Raw genomic sequence first — 19,172 nt, forward strand, 5'->3', positions numbered from 1 at the left:
TGCAGCACAAAGTGGAAACACAGATCAATATTATGTCTCACAATAGCCAGCTAATATAGATTGTGAATAGTTGTATGAAGTCAAGGACCTGGTACTGCAAATGGATGAAAACATACTGTCTGTACTGTGCATTGACAAGTGTGTACCTGTACATACACTGAGTGTAGAAAACATTAAGAACACCTGCTCTTTCCATGACATAGACTGACCAGGTGAATCCAGGTGAAAGCTATGATCCCTTATTGATGTCACATGTTAAATCCACTTCAATCAGTGTAGATGAAGGGGAGGAGACAGGTTAAAGAAGGATTTTTAAGCCTTGAGACAACTGAGACATAGATTGTGTATGTGTGCCATTTGTTCATTCGTTCATTCAGAGGGTGAATGGGCAAGACAAAATATTTAAGTGCCTTTGAATGGGGTAATGGTAGTAGGTGCCAGGCGCACTGGTTTGTGTCAAGAACTGCAACACTGCTGGGTTTTTCACGCTCAACAGTTTCCTGTGTGTATCAAGAATGGTCCACCAACCTAAAGGACATCCAGCCAACTTGACACAACATTGGGAAGCATTGGAGTTAACATGGGCCAGAATCTCTGTGGAATGCTTTCAACACATTATAGAGTCCACTCCCCGACGTAATGAGGCTGTTCTGAGGGCAACTCAATATTAGGAAGGTGTTCTTAATGTTTTGTACAACAGTGCTTGATAAATTCTTGGTATGTCTTTTAAAATCCTGCTTCACTACATCGCCGACTACTACTGTTTTTAGTGTTAGAGGAATACATGGTTGAGACTGTAAAGTAGTCGGCTATGACTGAAGGAGTGCAGATTCTCATCTAGACACAGTACAGCCACAGACAGTACAGCTACAGACAGTACAGCTACAGACAGTACAGCTACAGACAGTACAGCTACAGACAGTACAGCTACAGACAGTACAGCTACAGACAGTACAGCTACAGACAGTACAGCTACAGACAGTACAGCCACAGACAGTACAGCTACAGACAGTACAGCTACAGACAGTACAGCGCTCTCAGGGATGTCTCTCACCGTTGTCATGGAGATCCTGAATGTTCTGCGTGGGGACTGAGATGCAGTCTATGTTGGTGTCGCTGTCCACCACTGGACCACAGAACTTAGACCCGCTAGATCCTTCTCCCAGACTCTGCTGCTGGACCTCCAGCTCTGAATGACATAAATAACTATTCTCAGTGGAATTAACTATAGTAAGAGGAATGGTTGTAGTCACAGCAGCACATCCTACAAAAAGTGCTGGGCTAATGAGTATACATGTAAAGGACAGAAAGGCCTGGTCACTATATGCTCCTATATACTACCACCTGTGACCTGATGAAAATCCACTGTGGATAGGAATGTTGTAATTAAAGGTGGTATAAGGAGCATACATAATGTGCAGGCCTATCTGTCCTTTTTGTATTACAGTAAGAGGAACAGCTAAGTGCTCCATAGCGGTTGGTAAATAACATTGTATTGTAGCAGTCTATGAAGATGCCTGTGTTAGGAAGTAGTAGGTCTATAAGAACAAAGGTAAGAACAAGCATGAAGCTCATGTGGCGGGGTCCAAAAAAGGTCTAGATTTCTCTGAATAGCAGTAGACGCATTACCCACATTAAAAAATACTATATTATAAACTGGGTGGTTCGAACCCTGAATGCTGATTGGCTGACAGCCGTGGTATATCAGACCATATACCATGGGTATGACAAAACATTTATTTTTACTGCTCTAATTACATTGGTAACCAGTTTAGAATAGCAATAAGGCACCTTGGGGGTTTGTGAGGTTATATACCACACCTCTGGGGCCTTATTGCTTAAGTATAAACTGGGTGGTTCGAGCCCTGAGCCATGGTATATTGGCCATATACCACACCCCCTCGTGCCTTATTGCTTAAGTATACTATGGTATACATACTACAGCATTCACTGTAGTGCTTTTGTGGACTTTACTGTAGTTTTCACTGTGGTGTTTTACAGTAGCATACTGTAGTATTTACTGTTTACTATAGTATAAATAATGTAGCAAAATAAAACTAGTATATAATATAGTAATCCATGTAATGTTTTTGCAGATTGTACTATACTGTAGTATTTACTGTAGTGTTTTTGCGGACATTACTGTAGTATTTAATATAGTTTTTGCGGATTGAGGGATACTAAAGTGTGTAGTATAGTATTCAACAGTATACTACAGTTTACTACATAATTCTACATTAAGTACTGTAATATTCTATAGTAAACTGTAGTATTTTTTCATGTGGATACACAAAGGGATATCAAACCAATTCTGAATTAGCCACTGGAAGATGTTATCGGTTCAATATTGCTTTGTGTAGTATTTCTGTCCACTCTCTCAGCCTTTCATAAGCACACAGAACACACTCTAAAAGTCTAGAGAATGTACTGTACTGTAAGTGACTTACTGATGTTGGAGCTGTGAATGAGCAGACGGTCAGTTTCTGCCATCAGCCGAGTGCTCAGACTGGTCACCATGCGGTCAATACTCTTGACCACAGCCATCGGTCCACTCACCACCTGGGGCCCAGGGAAGGGATAAGGGTATGGGGTTCATCATAGCAATATACTGGTCATTGGTAGGGCCAGGAGTTTCACCTGGCCACGTGATCTGACCAGGATATTAGGCCTATAACTAGTACACAGAGTTTGGTCAGCTGGTCAGGAGACTCCTGGCTGTAGTTATTGGGTAAGAGCAGACACTGTGAGTGAAACAGTGCTATGTGGGTGAGAAAAGCGACATTGTATCAGTTCTCTAGCTGCTCTAATACATTCAGTCTGGCTGCACTGTGCTGCTGTGACCTTGGAGGGTAGAAAGGCCTGGGAGAGGGGAGGTGAGTGAAGTGGAGGAAGCGAGCGCTGCATGAATATGAACACTTATCATATGGCTACCACTAGGATACATAGACATATAGTATACATGCTTCATATGAAGTTTAATGTAAGAAATATAATATATCAGAGATCATAATACAGTCGTGGTCAAAAGTTTTGAGAATGACACAAGTATTGGTCTTCACAAAGTTCGCTGCTTCAGTGTTTTTAGATATTTTTGTCAGATGTTACTATGGTTTACTGAAGTATAATTACAAGCATTCCATAAGTGTCAAAGGCTTTTTATTAACAATTACATTAAGTTTATGCAAAGAGTCAATAATTGCAGTGTTGACCCTTCTTTTTCAAGACCTCTGCAATCCGCCCTGGCATGCTGTCAATTAACTTCTGCGCCACATCCTGACTGATGGCAGCCCATTCTTGCATAATCAATGCTTGGAGTTTGTCAGAATTTGTGGGTTTTTGTTTGTCCACCTGCCTCTTGAGGATCGACCACAAGTTCTCAATGGGATTAAGGTCTGGGGAGTTTCCTGGCCATGGACCCAACATTTCAATGTTTTGTTCCCCGAGCCACTTAGTTATCACTTTTGCCTTATGGCAAGGTGCTCCATCATGCTGGAAAAGGAACATGAATGGTCTCACACATGAATGGTCTCAGGATGCTTTACTGTTGGCATGACACAGGACTGATGGTAGCGCTCACCTTCTCTTCTCCGGACAAGGTGTTTTCCGGATGCCCCAAACAATCGGAAAGGGGATTCATCAGAGAAAATGACTTTACCCCAGTATTCAGCAGTCCAATCCCTGTACCTTATGCAGAATATCAGTCTGTCCCTGATGTTTTTCCTGGAGAGAAGTGGCTTATTTGCTGCCCTTCTTGACACCAGGCCATCCTCCAAAAGTCTTCGCCTCACTGTGCGTGCAGATGCACTCACACCTGCCTGCTGCCATTCCTGAGCAAGCTCTGCACTGGTGGTGCCCCGAACCTGCAGCTGAATTAACTTTAGGAGACGGTCCTGGCGCTTGCTGGACTTTCTTGGGTGCCCTGAAGCCTTCTTCACAACAATTGAACCTCACTTCTTGAAGTTCTTGATGATCCGATAAATTGTTGATTTAGGTGCAATCTTACTAGCAGCAATATCCTTGCCTGTGAAGCCCTTTTTGTGCAAAGCAATGATGACGGCACATGTTTCCTTGCAGGTAACCATGGTTAACAGAGGAAGAACAATGATTTCAAGCACCACCCTCCTTTTAAAGCTTCCAGTCTGTTATTCTAACTCAATCAGCATGACAGAGTGATCTCCAGCCTTGTCCTCATCAACACTCTCACCTGTGTTAACGAGAGAATCACTGACATGATGTCAGCTGGTCCTTTTGTGGCAGGACTGAAATGCAGTGGAATTTTTTGGGGGGATTAAGTTCATTTTCATGGCAAAGAGGGACTTTGCAATTAATTGAAATTCATCTGATCACTCTTCATGACATTCTGGAGTATATGCAAATTTCCATCATCAAAACTGAGGCAGCAGACTTTGTGAAAATTAGTATTTGTGTCTTCTCAAAACTTTTGACCACGACTGTAGTCTGTGAAAAAGTGCTGCATCTATTTACAAATTAGACCTGTTTATTGTTACGCTAGATATTCATGCATTTAGAACAGATTAAACTTAGTATATGTACAATTAAGCTTTATCAAGATTCAGCTTTATGTGTTCTGTACATGTACACTAACTAATTTAGCCAAGCACAACCATTCATTTGATAGTTTCTCGGTCATTCACAGTATCCATCTTACTGCCCTCTAGTGGAGATATGCTAAAATCATGCTCCATTAGTCAAGTTCCTAACACCTTATCTCTGCCTCCACCTGTTCCCAGTCATTGTTGTAGCTTGCCTCTGGTACCTGATATACACAGGGCCTCGTAAACCACTTTGAATAATTGATTGATACCTGTTTGATGGCCTGCCACTTGGGGGCGTTGTCTTGGCTGATGATGCTGTCAGCCACAGTGATGAAGGTGTGGCTGAGCTCCCCAGCGCTGTTGGTGGCCCGGCTGTGGTTGCCCTCCTTGGCCATGTCTGTGGGCACGTCTGCAGCCCGCGCCAGCAGCTGGACCAGGGACAGCATGTCCCCAGGCTGCAGCCCCTCCCTGGTATCCTCCAGGGCCTGCCTGGACATGTTGAGCAGACTGGACACCTGACCCCAGCTCATCTGGCCCCCTGGCTGCTCCCCCATCACACCCTCCATGCCCTGATGAACGCACGCACACACACACACACACACACACACACACACACACACACACACACACACACACACACACACACACACACACATACACACATACACACACACACAAAATTGGACATCATTTTCTGACAGAACAAAGTTTAAATTGCTGTGTCAAGTTGAGTAAGTTAGAGATCAATCGTAAATGTCCTAATCCTGACAGGCAACCAATGACTTATAGTAATCAGTCTTTACCTGTGTTCCATTGGAGAGCTGCATGAGGTGGTTCATGAAGGGACTGGGATGGGAGTTCTGAAACTCACTCAACTCCTTCATCTTAACATAGCGCTCTGTAACAGAGAGCCATGTGTCAGAAACAGTCCATGTTTCCTCTCTGATGTTTTGTTAGGGTATTTAGTTACAAACATTGTACAGAGTCACAACTATTCATGTTCAATCATTTTCCCTAATGTGATGCTAAATTCGTTTCACTAGTCAGTTCAGATATATACATGTTATTGTTGTACAGTAAAGAGTCATGTAGTAAGTACTGTGATAGCCATGTTTGTTACAGTATGTAAGTAATGGTCTAGGCCTATGTAGTGGCAGTCTAGGTAGTGGTTGACTCACCCCTGCTGGTCCTGCAGATGAAGGGCAGTGTGGTGGAGCAGTCTGCAGAGCTGTACAGGGGGAGCTGTTGGCTAGACCAGCCCTCTAGAGCCCTGCAGCCCTGCATCTCCCTCTGCCTGTGGACCGCTGCTCACACAACACAACACAACACAACACACAGACACACAGCATGAGACAGCTCCAGTAACTACGTAATCCGTTTATTTTCTACTAAAGTTAATGGAAATACATTTAAATGACTTATTTGTATCAAGTGAGCTCTTGATTTTGTGACACCTTTGTTTAATCCATAGTCCTCTAAGTATTTGGTTTAATTTAGCATGCTGTAGCATAACATGTTCGCAATCTAAAGCAATTTACATGTATAAGTGAAAGACCATCATATTTTCATATTAATATTCAACAACCTTTGAAAAAGACAGACAATTCCTTGCAATTATTTTGACCGTGTTTGACATTTTTACTGAGAATGGCTGCCAACAAAAAGCCAGTCAACTTGTTACTCACAGAAATGGAATCCCTTCTTTTTCATGACAGTTAAACGTTTTGTTGCTTTTCACTATTGAGTAGAGCTCCATTCTCTTCGTAAAGCACAGACCTCATACTTGCGTGAATCCCCCTCCTCTGCCCTCCAGATGGCCTTTAGCCAGTGAACCACGCTAACCAGTTTCCTCTCCCCCATGCATCTCTCTCAGACAGACATACTGGATGTGTTCAGGCAGACAGCCACTGGCTTAACTGACCTCATTAGAGGTAGATCACCCAGAATGATTCAACCACTGCCTCAGTATTGGATTAGTAATAGAAACGGATTGATCTGGAAGAAGGACAATAGGTTTGTGATAGAAAGCCCAATAGAGGAGGTACCATATCAGAATAAAAAAGCTATGTGAAAGAATCAAAAGACCTACATTCTGATTTTAAATCTGCAGGAGGCCACCCAAATAATGCATGCTGAATTTTGTGTGTGAACAAATCCTTCTTCAATGTAAAATAGGCTACCTGACTAGGAGCAAGAGACCACAAGGGGCATGTGAAACAAAAGGGCAGATAGTAAGTTTAAATGGACAAGATTCAACTGCTAAGATGACAATTAAATCAAACAAAAAATATATCAACCTCGAATCAAAAGCACTGATAAAAAGCACATCCAATAAAAGAGAGCAGATCAGATTATGGCTATATTTGATGTAGGGATCTCTCATTGCTGTGAGAGTGTTGGTGCAGTCTCACCTGGGCAGAACAGCATGGCTGACACCTCCCTGACCACTGGGTGACGGGTCATATTATCAATACTCCAGGTAAAGATAGCTTGCTGGGTCAAAGGCGAGCAGCCGCTCAGGGCACGGAACTGCCTCTGCTCCAAGGATGTGTCCCAGACATTCAGATCTGTGATATTCCCTACGAAGGGCTCAGTGAAGTTCCCTCCGAATGAGTCCTGGTCCTGCCCCAGGATAAGTATGCCATCTCCATGTATATCCCTGGGTGTGTCAGTCCCGGAGCCCATGGCCCCTCTCTCCCCATCCACATAGATGGCCCAGTGGCCGTCAGTCTTGCGCCAGGTAACACAGAGGTGGTGCCAGGCCCCATCGTTGGGGAAGGAAGCCTTGTAGGGGCGGTGCTGCCCGTGGACGATGAGCGCCAGCAGAATGCGTCCTGTTCTGTCCACCTGCCCGCGCAGCTGGAACTCATTGGTGAAGACAGGTGCGGCGTAGGAGTACATGGTGGACACCTGGTCCCACTGGGGGTCCCACTGCACGCGGACACACACGCTCACCGCTGGCAGGGCCGGAAACATCATGTTGACACGGCCATAGCCCTCCTGAGAGTCCCTGGGGAAGTTCAGGGCTTGGAAGAGCATGTCTAACAGGTAGAGACAGAAGGAGATCATCACTCTCAATGTTGGCCTTGATCACAACACAAAGCCAAGGTGTCTATAGACAACTTGATAGAGTGGAAGAGATTAATGCAACATGGCATCAAGACATAGGTGTTGTAGTTGCTAAACTCACACTGTTTGGCGAGGGCCAGAGGCCTGCTGGTTGGTCTGTTGGGGTCCCTGACCCACATGGGTCCATGCAGGCCTGCCTGCCTCTGGAGCTCCAGGGTTCCCTCCTCGTCTTCAGGCTGGCCCAAGGTGGTGAGGGAGCTGAATTGGCCGCTGCAGAAGCTCCTTGCCTGGGAGAGGTCCAGGGATACGTTGACCAGCTGGAACACCCAGTCTGATGTTTGATGGACCAGACTGCCCTCTGTCATTATGACCACAAAACCACAAATAGGCGTGGATCACACTTTACAGGAACACCTCTATAATCTCTTTGAGCAAATCTCTATGGAAACAACATGGAACAGACATGATATCCTAAAGAGATTCAAGCATCATACATCAGGTTGTAAGAGTTGCTGCCATGGCATTGAAAGTCATTGACAGTTCCAGAACTCACCGTCTGTGTCCATCTCTCCTTTGTCTGGCCCTGGCTGTGTTGGCTCACATTCACACAGCACCTACAGTAGAGGAAACATTTACACTGCTTTATTCTTTGGCTATGGCATTGACATGTAATATCCTTGATATGTACTTCTCCTATGAACTCAGTATAGAAACAAGCAGAACAATGGAGTCAAATGAATCGTTGTGTTTAGCCTATCAAACTTAGATCTACCAATAAATTAATTAATTTCTACAGTAAAACGCTTAAAACAATGAATGGATTCATTTTCCAAATTATTTCATTTTATATATAAGAAAGGAATAGACATTACCACTATGCAACAGAGCAGAACCCCAGGCAGCATGGCTCCAGTCATCTCTACGTCTCAGTGTTCCACAGCTGGAACAAAACACAATGCTAACTGGCCTCTCCCTTTCAGCATTTAGGTTTCTTCAATGGATCATACTGTATTCATATCAAAGACCAATTCACATCTGTTCAACAATACAATGACTAACACAGCGCAAAAACATACTGTATAAACAATATTTGAAGTATTATAAATATGATACTATATTTTGTGTATATTTCAAAGAGAACCACTTCAAATAAAATAGCGATAGGATGCTTATCTTACCGTATAACACACATAAAGTTACCCCAGACCCACACAGCACCAAGTGATGTCCCCTTATTTGTGTAATTGGGCTTTCTGTAGACTCGTAGTGAACAGACTGCTCCGACTCCAGCTCTCAATGCCTAGTGCTACTCCAAGGCTGCTTTAACTCTCCTTAAATCCTGATGACCACTACTCTGATTTCCTGCGTGTCCTCTGACCTGTGTCCAGTCCAGTCAGTTCGTCCACTGTCCAGCAGCTTTAGCCTCCAGCATCTCCTGCTTAACTGGCCTCTATGGAGGAGTCTCTGCTGTGCATTGTGAGGAGCGTCTGTCCGTTGCCTTTCTGTCCAACAGTCACCCTCTGCCTCCAACAGTCACCCTCTGCCCCCCCCCCACCACCACACTCCTCGGCGCTCTTGAATCAGTAGCATGCTGTGTCATGCAAATAGGGCAATTTTTTTAAAGAACCCTACTAATGCAAACAGTGCCAAGCGTTTGGCACGGAGAGTTCATCAAGACCAGCAGGGTGGCAAGCATTTCTGCACCACTCTTACTGTCTGTTGCTGCTATGTACTGTATACATTAAGGTAAACTACATGACCAAAAGTATGTGGACACCTTCTCGTCGAATGGCATTAATATGGCGTTGGTCCCCCCTTTGCTGCTATAACAGCCTCCACTCTTCTGGGAAGGCTTTCCACTAGATGTTGGAACATTGCTGCAGGGACTTGCTTCCATTCAGCCACAAAAGCATTAATGAGGTCGGGCAGTGATGTTTGGCGATTAGGCATGGCTCGCAGTCGGCGTTACAATTCATCCCAAAGGTGTTCGATGGGGTTGAGGTCAGGGCTCTGTGCAGGCCAGTCAAGTTCTTCACACTGATCTCGACAAACCATTTCTGCATGGACCTGGCTTTGTGCACGGGGGCATTGTCATGCTGAAACAGGAAAGGGCCTTCCCCAAACTGTTGCCACAAAGTTGGAAGGACAGAATCGTCTAGAATGTCATTGTATGCTGTAGCATTAAGATTTCCCTTCACTGGAACTAAGGGGCCTAGCCCGTACCATGAAAAACTGCCCCAGACCATTATTCCTCCTCCACCAAACTTTAAGTTGGGGCAGGTAGCGTTCTCCTGGCATCCGCCAAACCCAGATTTGTCCGTCGGACGATGGTGAAGCGTGATTCATCACTCCAGATAACGCGTTTCCACTGCTCCAGAGTCCAATGGCGGCGAGCTTTACACAACTCCAGCCGACGCTTGGCATTGCGCATGGTGATCTTAGGCTTGTGTGCGGGTGCTCGGCCATGGAAACCCATTTCATGAAGCTCCCGACTAACAGTTCTTGTGCTGACGTTGCTTCCAGAGGCAGTTTGGAACCCGGTAGTGAGTGTTGCAACCGAGGACAGACGATACGCGCTTCAGCACTCGACGGTCCCGTTCTGTGAGCTTGTGTGGCCTACCACTTCGCGTTGTTGATCCTAGACGTTTCCACTTCACAATAACAGCACTTACAGTTGACTGAGGCAGCTCTAGCAGGGCAGAAATTTGACAAAGTGACTTGTTGGAAAGGTGACATCCTATGACAGTGCCACGTTGAAAGTCACTGAGCTCTTCAATAAGGCTATTCTACTGCCAATGCTTGTCTATGGATATTGCATGGCTATGTGCTCGATTTTATACACCTGTCAGTAACGGGTGTGGCTGAAATTGCAGAATCCACTCATTTGAAGGGGTGTCCACATACTTTTGTATATATAGTGTATCAGTACATTACATAGTCAATGAGATGTAATTCACTACAGATGATAATGAATTACTTAGGTTACTTTATTTAGGTTACTCTATATATACACTGAGTATACCAAACATTAAGAACACCTTCCTAATATTGAGTTGCTTCCTCTCTTTTGCCCTCAGAACAGCCTCAATTCGTACCACAGGGATGCTGGCCCATGTCGACTCCAATGCTTCCCACAGTTGTGTCAAGTTGGCTGGATGTCCTTTGGGTGGTGGACCATTCTGAATACACAAGGGAAACTGTTGAGCGTGGAAAAACCCAGAAGCATTCCAGTTCTTGACACAAACCGGTGCACCTGGCACCTACTACCATACTACTACCAGTTCAAAGGCAACTTAATATTTTGTCTTGCCCATTCACCCTCTGAATGGAACACATACACAATCCATGTCTCAATTGTCTCAAGGCTTAAAAATCCTTCTTTAACCTGTCTCCTCCCCTTCATCTACACTGATTGAAGTGGATTTAACAAGTGACATCAATAAGGGATCATAGCTTTCACCTGGATTCACCTGGTCAGTCTATGTCATGGAAAGAGCAGGTGTTCTTAATGTTTTGTATACTCAGTGTATAACATACTGTATGTAACATATACTTTCTTCTTAGATGCACAAAAGTGAACAGCATACATAGAAATTTACAGTGAGTACATACAGTGAGGGAAAAAAGTATTTGATCCCCTGCTGATTTTGTACGTTTGCCCACTGACAAAGACATGATCAGTCTATAATTTTAATGGTAGGTTTATTTGAACAGTGAGAGACAGAATAACAACAAAAAAATCCAGAAAAACGCATGTCAAAAATGTTATAAATTGATTTGCATTTTAATGAGGGAAAAAAGTATTTGACCCCTCTGTAAAACCCTTGTTGGCAATCACAGAGGTCAGATGTTTCTTGTAGTTGGCCACCAGGTTTGCACACATCTCAGGAGATTTTCTGTTCCATTCCTCTTTGCAGATCTTCTCCAAGTCATTAAGGTTTCGAGGCTGACGTTTGGCAACTCAAACCTTCAACTCCCTCCACAGATTTTCTATGGGATTAAGGTCTAGAGACTGGCTAGGCCACTCCAGGACCTTAATGAGCTTCTTCTTGAGCCACTCCTTTGTTGCCTTGGCCGTTTGTTTTGGGTCATTGTCATGCTGGAATAGCCATCCACGACCCATTTTCAATGCCCTGGCTGAGGGAAGGAGGTTCTCACCCAAGATTTGATGGTACATGGCCCCGTCCATCGTCCCTTTGATGTGGTGAAGTTGTCCTGTCCCCTTAGCAGAAAAACACCCCCAAAGCATAATGTTTCCACCTCCATGTTTGACGTTGGGGATTGTGTTCTTGGGGTCATAGGCAGCATTCCTCCTCCTCCAAACACGGCGAGTTGAGTTGATGCAAAAGAGCTCGATTTTGGTCTCATCTGACCACAACACTTTCACCCAGTTCTCCTCTGAATCATGTTCATTGGCAAACTTCAGACGGGCCTGTATATGTGCTTTCTTGAGCAGGGGGACCTTGCGGGCGCTGCAGGATTTCAGTCCTTCACGGCGTAGTGTGTTACCAATTGTTTTCTTGATGACTATGGTCCCAGCTGCCTTGAAATCATTGACAAGATCCTCCTGTGTAGTTCTGGGCTGATTCCTCACCGTTCTCATGATCATTGCAACTCCACGAGGTGAGATCTTGCATGGAGCCCCAGGCCGAGGGAGATTGACAGTTATTTTGTGTTTCTTCCATTTGCGAATAATCACACCAACTGTTGTCACCTTCTCACCAAGCTGCTTGGCGATGGTCTTGTAGCCCATTCCAGCCTTGTGTAGGTCTACAATCTTGTCCCTGACATCCTTGGAGAGGTCTTTGGTCTTGGCCATGGTGGAGAGTTTGGAATCTGATCGATTGATTGCTTCTGTGGACAGGTGTCTTTTATACAGGTAACAAGCTGAGATTAGGAGCACTCCCTTTAAGAGTCTTTCTGATTGAGAGTGGGTCAAATACTTATTTCCCTCATTAAAATGCAAATCAATTTATAACATTTTTGACATGCGTTTTTCTGGATATTTTTATTGTTATTCTGTCTCTCACTGTTCAAATAAACCTACCATTAAAATTATAGACTGATCATTTCTTTGTCAGTGGGCAAACGTACAAAATCAGCAGGGGATCAAATACTTTTTTCCCTCACTGTATACCTGTACTGAATATGAAATGAAATAAATAGTATGGACCACTCTCTCTTTTTGGTTTTAGTAGAGGGATCCTCCCGTGTGGCCCCAAGCACACACACATGTACTTGAGTGTAAGACCCCCACACAAAAGCCACTAATCTAATGCCCAGTGTACACTGATCTGGAAGACAAAGAGCTGCATTAGTATTCTCCTGGGTACCAACCAACCCACAGACTGAAAGCCACACCACAGACCCAGATCAACAAAGCCTGCTGCTGCTGCTGCACCAAGCTGGGCACCTCTCGCCTCCTTACCCCCTTAATCTGCTGTCTGAACAGCAGCCTGCGGCCTCTCCCCTCATCCAGACCATACACATTGGTTTGAACATGTAAGCGTCTTTTGCAAGTTTGCATTTGGAACAATTTAAACAATATAATTTATATGCATTTAGGATCTTATTTTGAGCCAGTTTGCTACAGCAGGAAAATAATCCTGCAGCAACAGGAAATGTGAATTATTATGTGGATTATAATTCATGGACAATTTTGTAGAGGTTGACACATCGTAAGCGAAAATCAAGTCTGAAATGTCAAAGTGGAAATTACAAACTTCAGAAGCTTTTTTAAACCTCAAATACAGTCCAAGTTCTAAATGTCCTGCATTGCAGAATTTTTTTCCTGCAACAGGGTGATCAAGTTAAGATCCTACATCTGTATTGAAGGATTGAAGATGTCCAACAGGCTACTTCTTTCACCTTCAGATTGTTTAAAATTCCTCAGTTCATTGAAGAAAATGTACAGTGTAGATTATCATAATCTGTATTGACTATTAATAATTTTCAACAGGTTTATGAAGAGTATTAATGAGGTTCTAAGTGTGTGTCGCTGTCCACCTTCTGTGTAAACAGTATAGCTAGAGCATCATTCTAAGCCCCATGTTGCTGACTCACTGCAGTAAAACACATTAGGGGTTGATATATAAAAATGAACTATCACCTGTTCGGTCTATACACTGAGTTGACAAAAAGAATGGGTATAGTTGTGATGTTTCCTCCGACTCAGGGTGTCAGCAAAGGACACGCAAATATTGGAAACTCATGATGTTTAGAGGAGTATTGATTATGTCATTTGCCTTTAAAAAACAAGTAGTAAGTTTAACATGGTGGTTTACATTTTATGAATCAACCCCATTGTTATGTTTGTGAGAGGTAGAGAAGGGATTTGTCTTGTATGTTGGTGAGATAGGGGTGTGATAAGCATCTCTACCCTGGTTGACTGAATTCAGGAAAGGTCTCTGTATACATAAGATATTTTAAATCCCATTCAAAAACATATTGATTGATGGTTTACTGATACCAACTTATGGGCAACACTCATCAATCTTTATTCACTTCAATCCATATTGTTCTTAATATAATTTGGGTTAACTGCAGGGCTTGTTGAAAAGGTACTGAGATTGAGGTGTAGGGTGACAGCGTAACAACCATGTTGAGAGAGTGAGGAGAATGTGGTGTGTAGGAGACGGCCTTGTTAACAGAGTAGGGCTGAGGGAGGAGATGTGGGATGCAGTGGAGGCATGACTACCTTGGTACACTGGTATGTCAACTGCAATGCAATGATTCACAGAGTAGTAAAAGCAGTGCTGGTAAACACATAATGTGGAAGAGGCACCACAGCATTGTCCGGGGGGATCCCAGAGCAACAGACTAACCACATCAGGAGCAAGGAGATGAAAGTCTGGCTGAAAAAGCACCTCTTTTACAGCTGCATGTTCATGGTAAAGAAAGAGCCTAGGACTTAAGGGGAGGCTCCAACCCATTTTACGTGAGTTTGTGTACCCTGATCCTATCCACACAAACTGTTGTAGATTAGCTATGTCAGATCATAACTGTCATTGTAGATATGGGGACGAGAGTGTCACTGACTTGCTGACAGTATTTCAGTAACTTCCCAATCGATTTTAGTCACATACTGTACAATACATCAGACAAGGTTAGGAACCTGAGGAGGTCTGAAAACAGTGATGTTGTTATTGGGATGTTGCAAACTGCAAGGACATAATGATTACAGTTCTAAATTACACTGGAAATGGAGGATAAATATCTGTCTGTCTTGTGGTCCTGAGTGGGCAAATACAGTACATCCCAAGCACATCTACCCACTCATACACACGACAAGTACAAATATAACACCAGCACAGACAATCGATAATGTTATGTTGTTTGTTGGTCTACACTGTACTGAATGCTGTGTTTTTGAAGGCTATGTAAGCTGGGTGTGTTGGGCTCCCTCTGTAAACGCCTATGTGTTCAGTCGCCTTGTCTGGCCACTGTGGGTTATTCCTCAGAGCAGCCTTGTTTCACACAAAGAGACTAGGACAGCATGAGAGACTAGGACAGCATGAGAGACTAGGACAGCATGAGAGACTAGGACAGCATGAGAGACTAGGATAGGGATAGAGAGACTGTGGGGCTATTCAAGTTTCTCTGTTTTACAAAGTCAAGAAGTCCATGACTACACTTAAATCCAACATCTTTTATCAATGTGACTGAAACATTAAACATTTACAGTCATTAACAAGACATCCATGTACTGTAAAACTAATAAAGTACAACATTTAGGCTTCTGAACTGCACTGAGTATTCTGGACACTCCTTCTTTAGCTTGGTGTCAACAAATATCCAATGTAAAGCAGTCAACTGCTTCTTTTAATCAACATTTGGCCATGATGTCACAGAAGTACACAAAAGAACCCAGGAATAATTGACCCCCCTCTTTTCACTCCCCTTTCCTCCACTCTAACTTTGCGGCCATTGCCACCCAGTGTATTTCCATGACAACCTGGGGGTTGTAAGAACGGCATGGAAACGTCAAACAGTGGGCTCGGCGGGCTCACATCAGAGGAGACAAAGGGCCAGTGAGCTACATGTGGGGAGAGGATGAACACTTTTCCCAGAAGCACCAGCCCACAGTAGCCTGCCCAGGCACCCTGGGATACTGACACCCCCAAAGTCTTTGTCTTGTTCAACAACAAAATTCTATATGATGAAGCTGAATGGTATTACATAACTGTAACACGCAACGCTATCTTGAGTTGCAACAAAGTGTCAAATTACTTACAATAATGTAAAGATAATGTAATGGTAATGTAAAGATAATGTAAAGATAAAATAATATATACAAAAAATGTCATTTTGTATCTTTATCTTTAACTCTGCATTGTTGGAAAAGGACCCGTAAGTAAGCATTTCACTGTTAGTCTACACCTGTTTGTTTACGAAGCATGTGACAAATAACATTTGATTTGATTTTAATGTAAAATGGGCATCAATGTGTTGAGAGTTGAGGGGATACCTGCACTGTTTTGCTGTGCGCTCCATTACAGAGTGATTGTTACTACACTGTACTGCTGACTGATATCTTCCAAAGAGATGATAGAAGTGGTAGATCTATGGGATACAGGTGGCGTCCGGACATTTTGCTCAGTAATGTCTGGACTGAACACTGTCATCCTTTCCTGCAATCAAATGACCTAGTGGCCTCATGGATGGAATGTTATTAATATTTTTCATAATTAATAAACGTTACTTTTATGTCAAACAGTTTTGTTATATTTCAGTCTTCTGTGATATATTTAAAGTGTAATATTGGGATGCAAACTCAAAATTGAATACATTTCAACTCTGTATCTGACATGGTACAAGTGTCTTATTTTTTGTAAACCATGTGTGTGAGGTGTATACTTTTGTTTCAAAGTAGATTTGTTTAAGACTACCAAGAAACACTCTGTGTGACCCTGATTTAGCCCACTGCAGTAAATTAACCATCCAGAGTCCAGTGAATTCTCTACAAAGCAAATGCTACTCATATGGCTAATTCTAACAACCACTGTGTGAGTGCTCTGACAGACTGACCTGTAGTCAGATAAAGAGATTATTCAAAGGTTCAAAAATAACCAAAAGACAAGAATACATTCAGATGAGATTTATGGAATTATTAAAGAGGCAGGGGGTACATGTCTGTAAATCTGCGGTTCAGAAAATGGCAGAATGTCACCTTGTTAACAAACATTCCTGCCTGGCTGGCCATTCGGGGGCATGTTTGTCTGGCCTAATCTGGCCAGAGCAGATAGTCTTGATGACCGCCCCTTCAACCATCAATCAGAACCTCTGCTGGGGAAAGGGTCAGTGGTGGAGGGATGTCACACCGTCGCTATGGAGACCGCCTTTTAAAGCAGCTCCATAAATGTTGTAGGGGCATTAGGTTGAGACAAAAACAGAAGGGGAGAGAGAGAGAGAGAGAGAGAGAGAGAGAGAGAGAGAGAGAGAGAGAGAGAGAGAGAGAGAGAGAGAGAGAGAGAGAGAGAGAGAGAGAGAGAGAGAGAGAGAGAGAGAGAGAAAGATAGAGAGCGAGAGAGATGGTCTGACGGAGTCACAGGGTACAGGCTAACATTAGCTGTTAGCTTTATCTCAGATAACTCTTCCACTGCCAGGTCTGCGTCTGACCTTACTTATCTCTTATACATATCCTAAAACCACAGCTCATTTCAGACCTCTTTTTCACTAAAAAGCACCAATGCGTAATGTAAATTGTGCTGGACTCTACTGTGGACTCACTCAGTCAGTCGTAGAGCTCCCCACATCTGTTGATAGAGACTACTGTACATTCTAAACTTAAATGCACAATGTTCAAGTTTAAAACTGAACTCAAACTTTAGCCCTTGGCCAGTTGCTGAATTCATAGAAATGCTTCGCATTTTGTGTGAAGGAAAACCAAAAGTGGTGAACTTGTTCAACGGGCGGTTGTAGTCCTCAGCAACTAATCATAGAGCACCGTCTAGCATTAAAACATTAGGTTCAGCCACTTCCTCCTGAAAATTTGAAATTGTGTAATCTGTTCATCTATCTATCTATCTATCTATCTACAGTGAGGGAAAAGAGTGTTTGATCCCCTGCTGATTTTGTACGTTTGCCCACTGACAAAGAAATGATCAGTCTATAATTTTAATGGTAGGTTTATTTGAACAGTGAGAGATAGAATAACAACAACAAAAATCCAGAAAAACGTATGTCAAAAATGTTATAAATTGATTTGCATTTTACAGTTTTTCTCAGTCGCTTTGGTGCATTTTTCACATCATCCCTAACATGTGCAAAATAATAAGTGCATTTCTCAGAACAATTTGTACAAACTGCAATATACAATAGATATGTTTCTAAAGCTAGTCAGTCACTAAAAATCCTTAGTACATCTCTCAAAAGTAAATATTCATGCCAATGATCATGTCAGTGTCATCAGAATGATAAGTCATTGAGTCATTGTTCACGAACAAGGTTGTCAAAATGTTTAGGCATGTTGTCAATGGAACTGTGTACTTTGACAGTATTACCTGATGTAAACTTAGGCTACAGTTTGGATGACAGTTACTGTATTGAAAATGCACAAGGCTGCACTTCTATGGCATATATCAATTTCAACAGTACTATTTACATATTACTGTATGTGGGTTATTGATTGAAAGAGACTGGACAACCCAAGGGGCACAAAGGAAAAAAAACTAAATTAGAAAGAAACACAGGAAACCACCCCTAAGGCACAACTTTTGCCCACAGCACTGTTCTAGTGCTGTCTCTACACATCCAGACGTTCCTGTCTGTCAGCCCACATATTCTCATCCACATCACACCGGATATTTTCCCTTCCAATGCAACGTGGAAAGAATCTTTTGGAATGCCTTATCCATCCTCTGCAGGCGTCTACTGTGGTGTCCTCACATGCTGCATCCATTGCAGCCAGCAGGGTCATCTGTGTGTGTGGCTGACGATCGTACACCTTCCACCTCCATGCTGAAAATAACTCCTCAATTGGGTTAAGGAATGGTGAATAAGGTGGGAGGAATTCTATGAGCATCCTCGGGTGGGTCACAAACCATTGCCTTATGATGTTTGATCGATGGAAACTCACATTATCACAAATGACCACATACTTTGGCAAATCCTCTCTAAACAGACCCCTCTCATCATCAGGGATGAGAGCCCAGTAGAGAGTCTCTAAAAAGTTGAGTAGATGCTGGGTGTTGTATGGCCCTAAAAGGGGATATGGGTTAGGACACCATGCTCCGAAATAGCAGCACACATGGTGATATTTCCTCCCCGTTGGCCTGGCAAATCCACAGTAGCTCTGTGACCGATGATATTCCGACCCCGCCTTCTGCATTTGGTCAGGTTGAAGCCAGCCTCATCCACGTATACAAAGTTGTGAGAGGGTTCACTTGATTCCAACTCCATTATACGCTATATCCCAGAACACACAGTTGAATTTGTTTTGGTAAGGAAGAGTGACATAAAATGTACATATATTGCATGTTCCTTCCACAGCAATGGAAATGTGTGCAGTTTATGCTTACTGTACTATGTAACACTATAAAATGTTGC

At 43.2% G+C, this 19,172-nt stretch overlaps 1 protein-coding gene across 1 annotated transcript in view; it reads right to left on the reverse strand.

Annotated features, from left to right (window-relative positions):
- The window catches only part of adgrd2 (adhesion G protein-coupled receptor D2), a 35,243-nt gene extending 26,119 nt beyond the window's left edge, over positions 1 to 9,124 (reverse strand). Inside the window, exons 1-10 of the mRNA XM_041900758.2 lie at positions 8,804 to 9,124; positions 8,498 to 8,565; positions 8,179 to 8,239; positions 7,747 to 7,983; positions 6,968 to 7,597; positions 5,735 to 5,860; positions 5,360 to 5,454; positions 4,826 to 5,125; positions 2,448 to 2,559; positions 1,055 to 1,189 (exon numbers count right to left, since the gene is read on the reverse strand). Coding sequence (XP_041756692.1) covers positions 1,055 to 1,189; positions 2,448 to 2,559; positions 4,826 to 5,125; positions 5,360 to 5,454; positions 5,735 to 5,860; positions 6,968 to 7,597; positions 7,747 to 7,983; positions 8,179 to 8,239; positions 8,498 to 8,542 — 1,741 coding nt within the window. The 5' untranslated portion in view covers positions 8,543 to 8,565; positions 8,804 to 9,124. The remainder of the gene's footprint in view (positions 1 to 1,054; positions 1,190 to 2,447; positions 2,560 to 4,825; positions 5,126 to 5,359; positions 5,455 to 5,734; positions 5,861 to 6,967; positions 7,598 to 7,746; positions 7,984 to 8,178; positions 8,240 to 8,497; positions 8,566 to 8,803) is intronic.
- Between the last annotated feature and the right edge of the window lie 10,048 nt (positions 9,125 to 19,172).

Source organism: Coregonus clupeaformis, chromosome 16 (assembly GCF_020615455.1).
Source record: "Coregonus clupeaformis isolate EN_2021a chromosome 16, ASM2061545v1, whole genome shotgun sequence".
Lineage (NCBI taxonomy): Eukaryota > Metazoa > Chordata > Actinopteri > Salmoniformes > Salmonidae > Coregonus > Coregonus clupeaformis.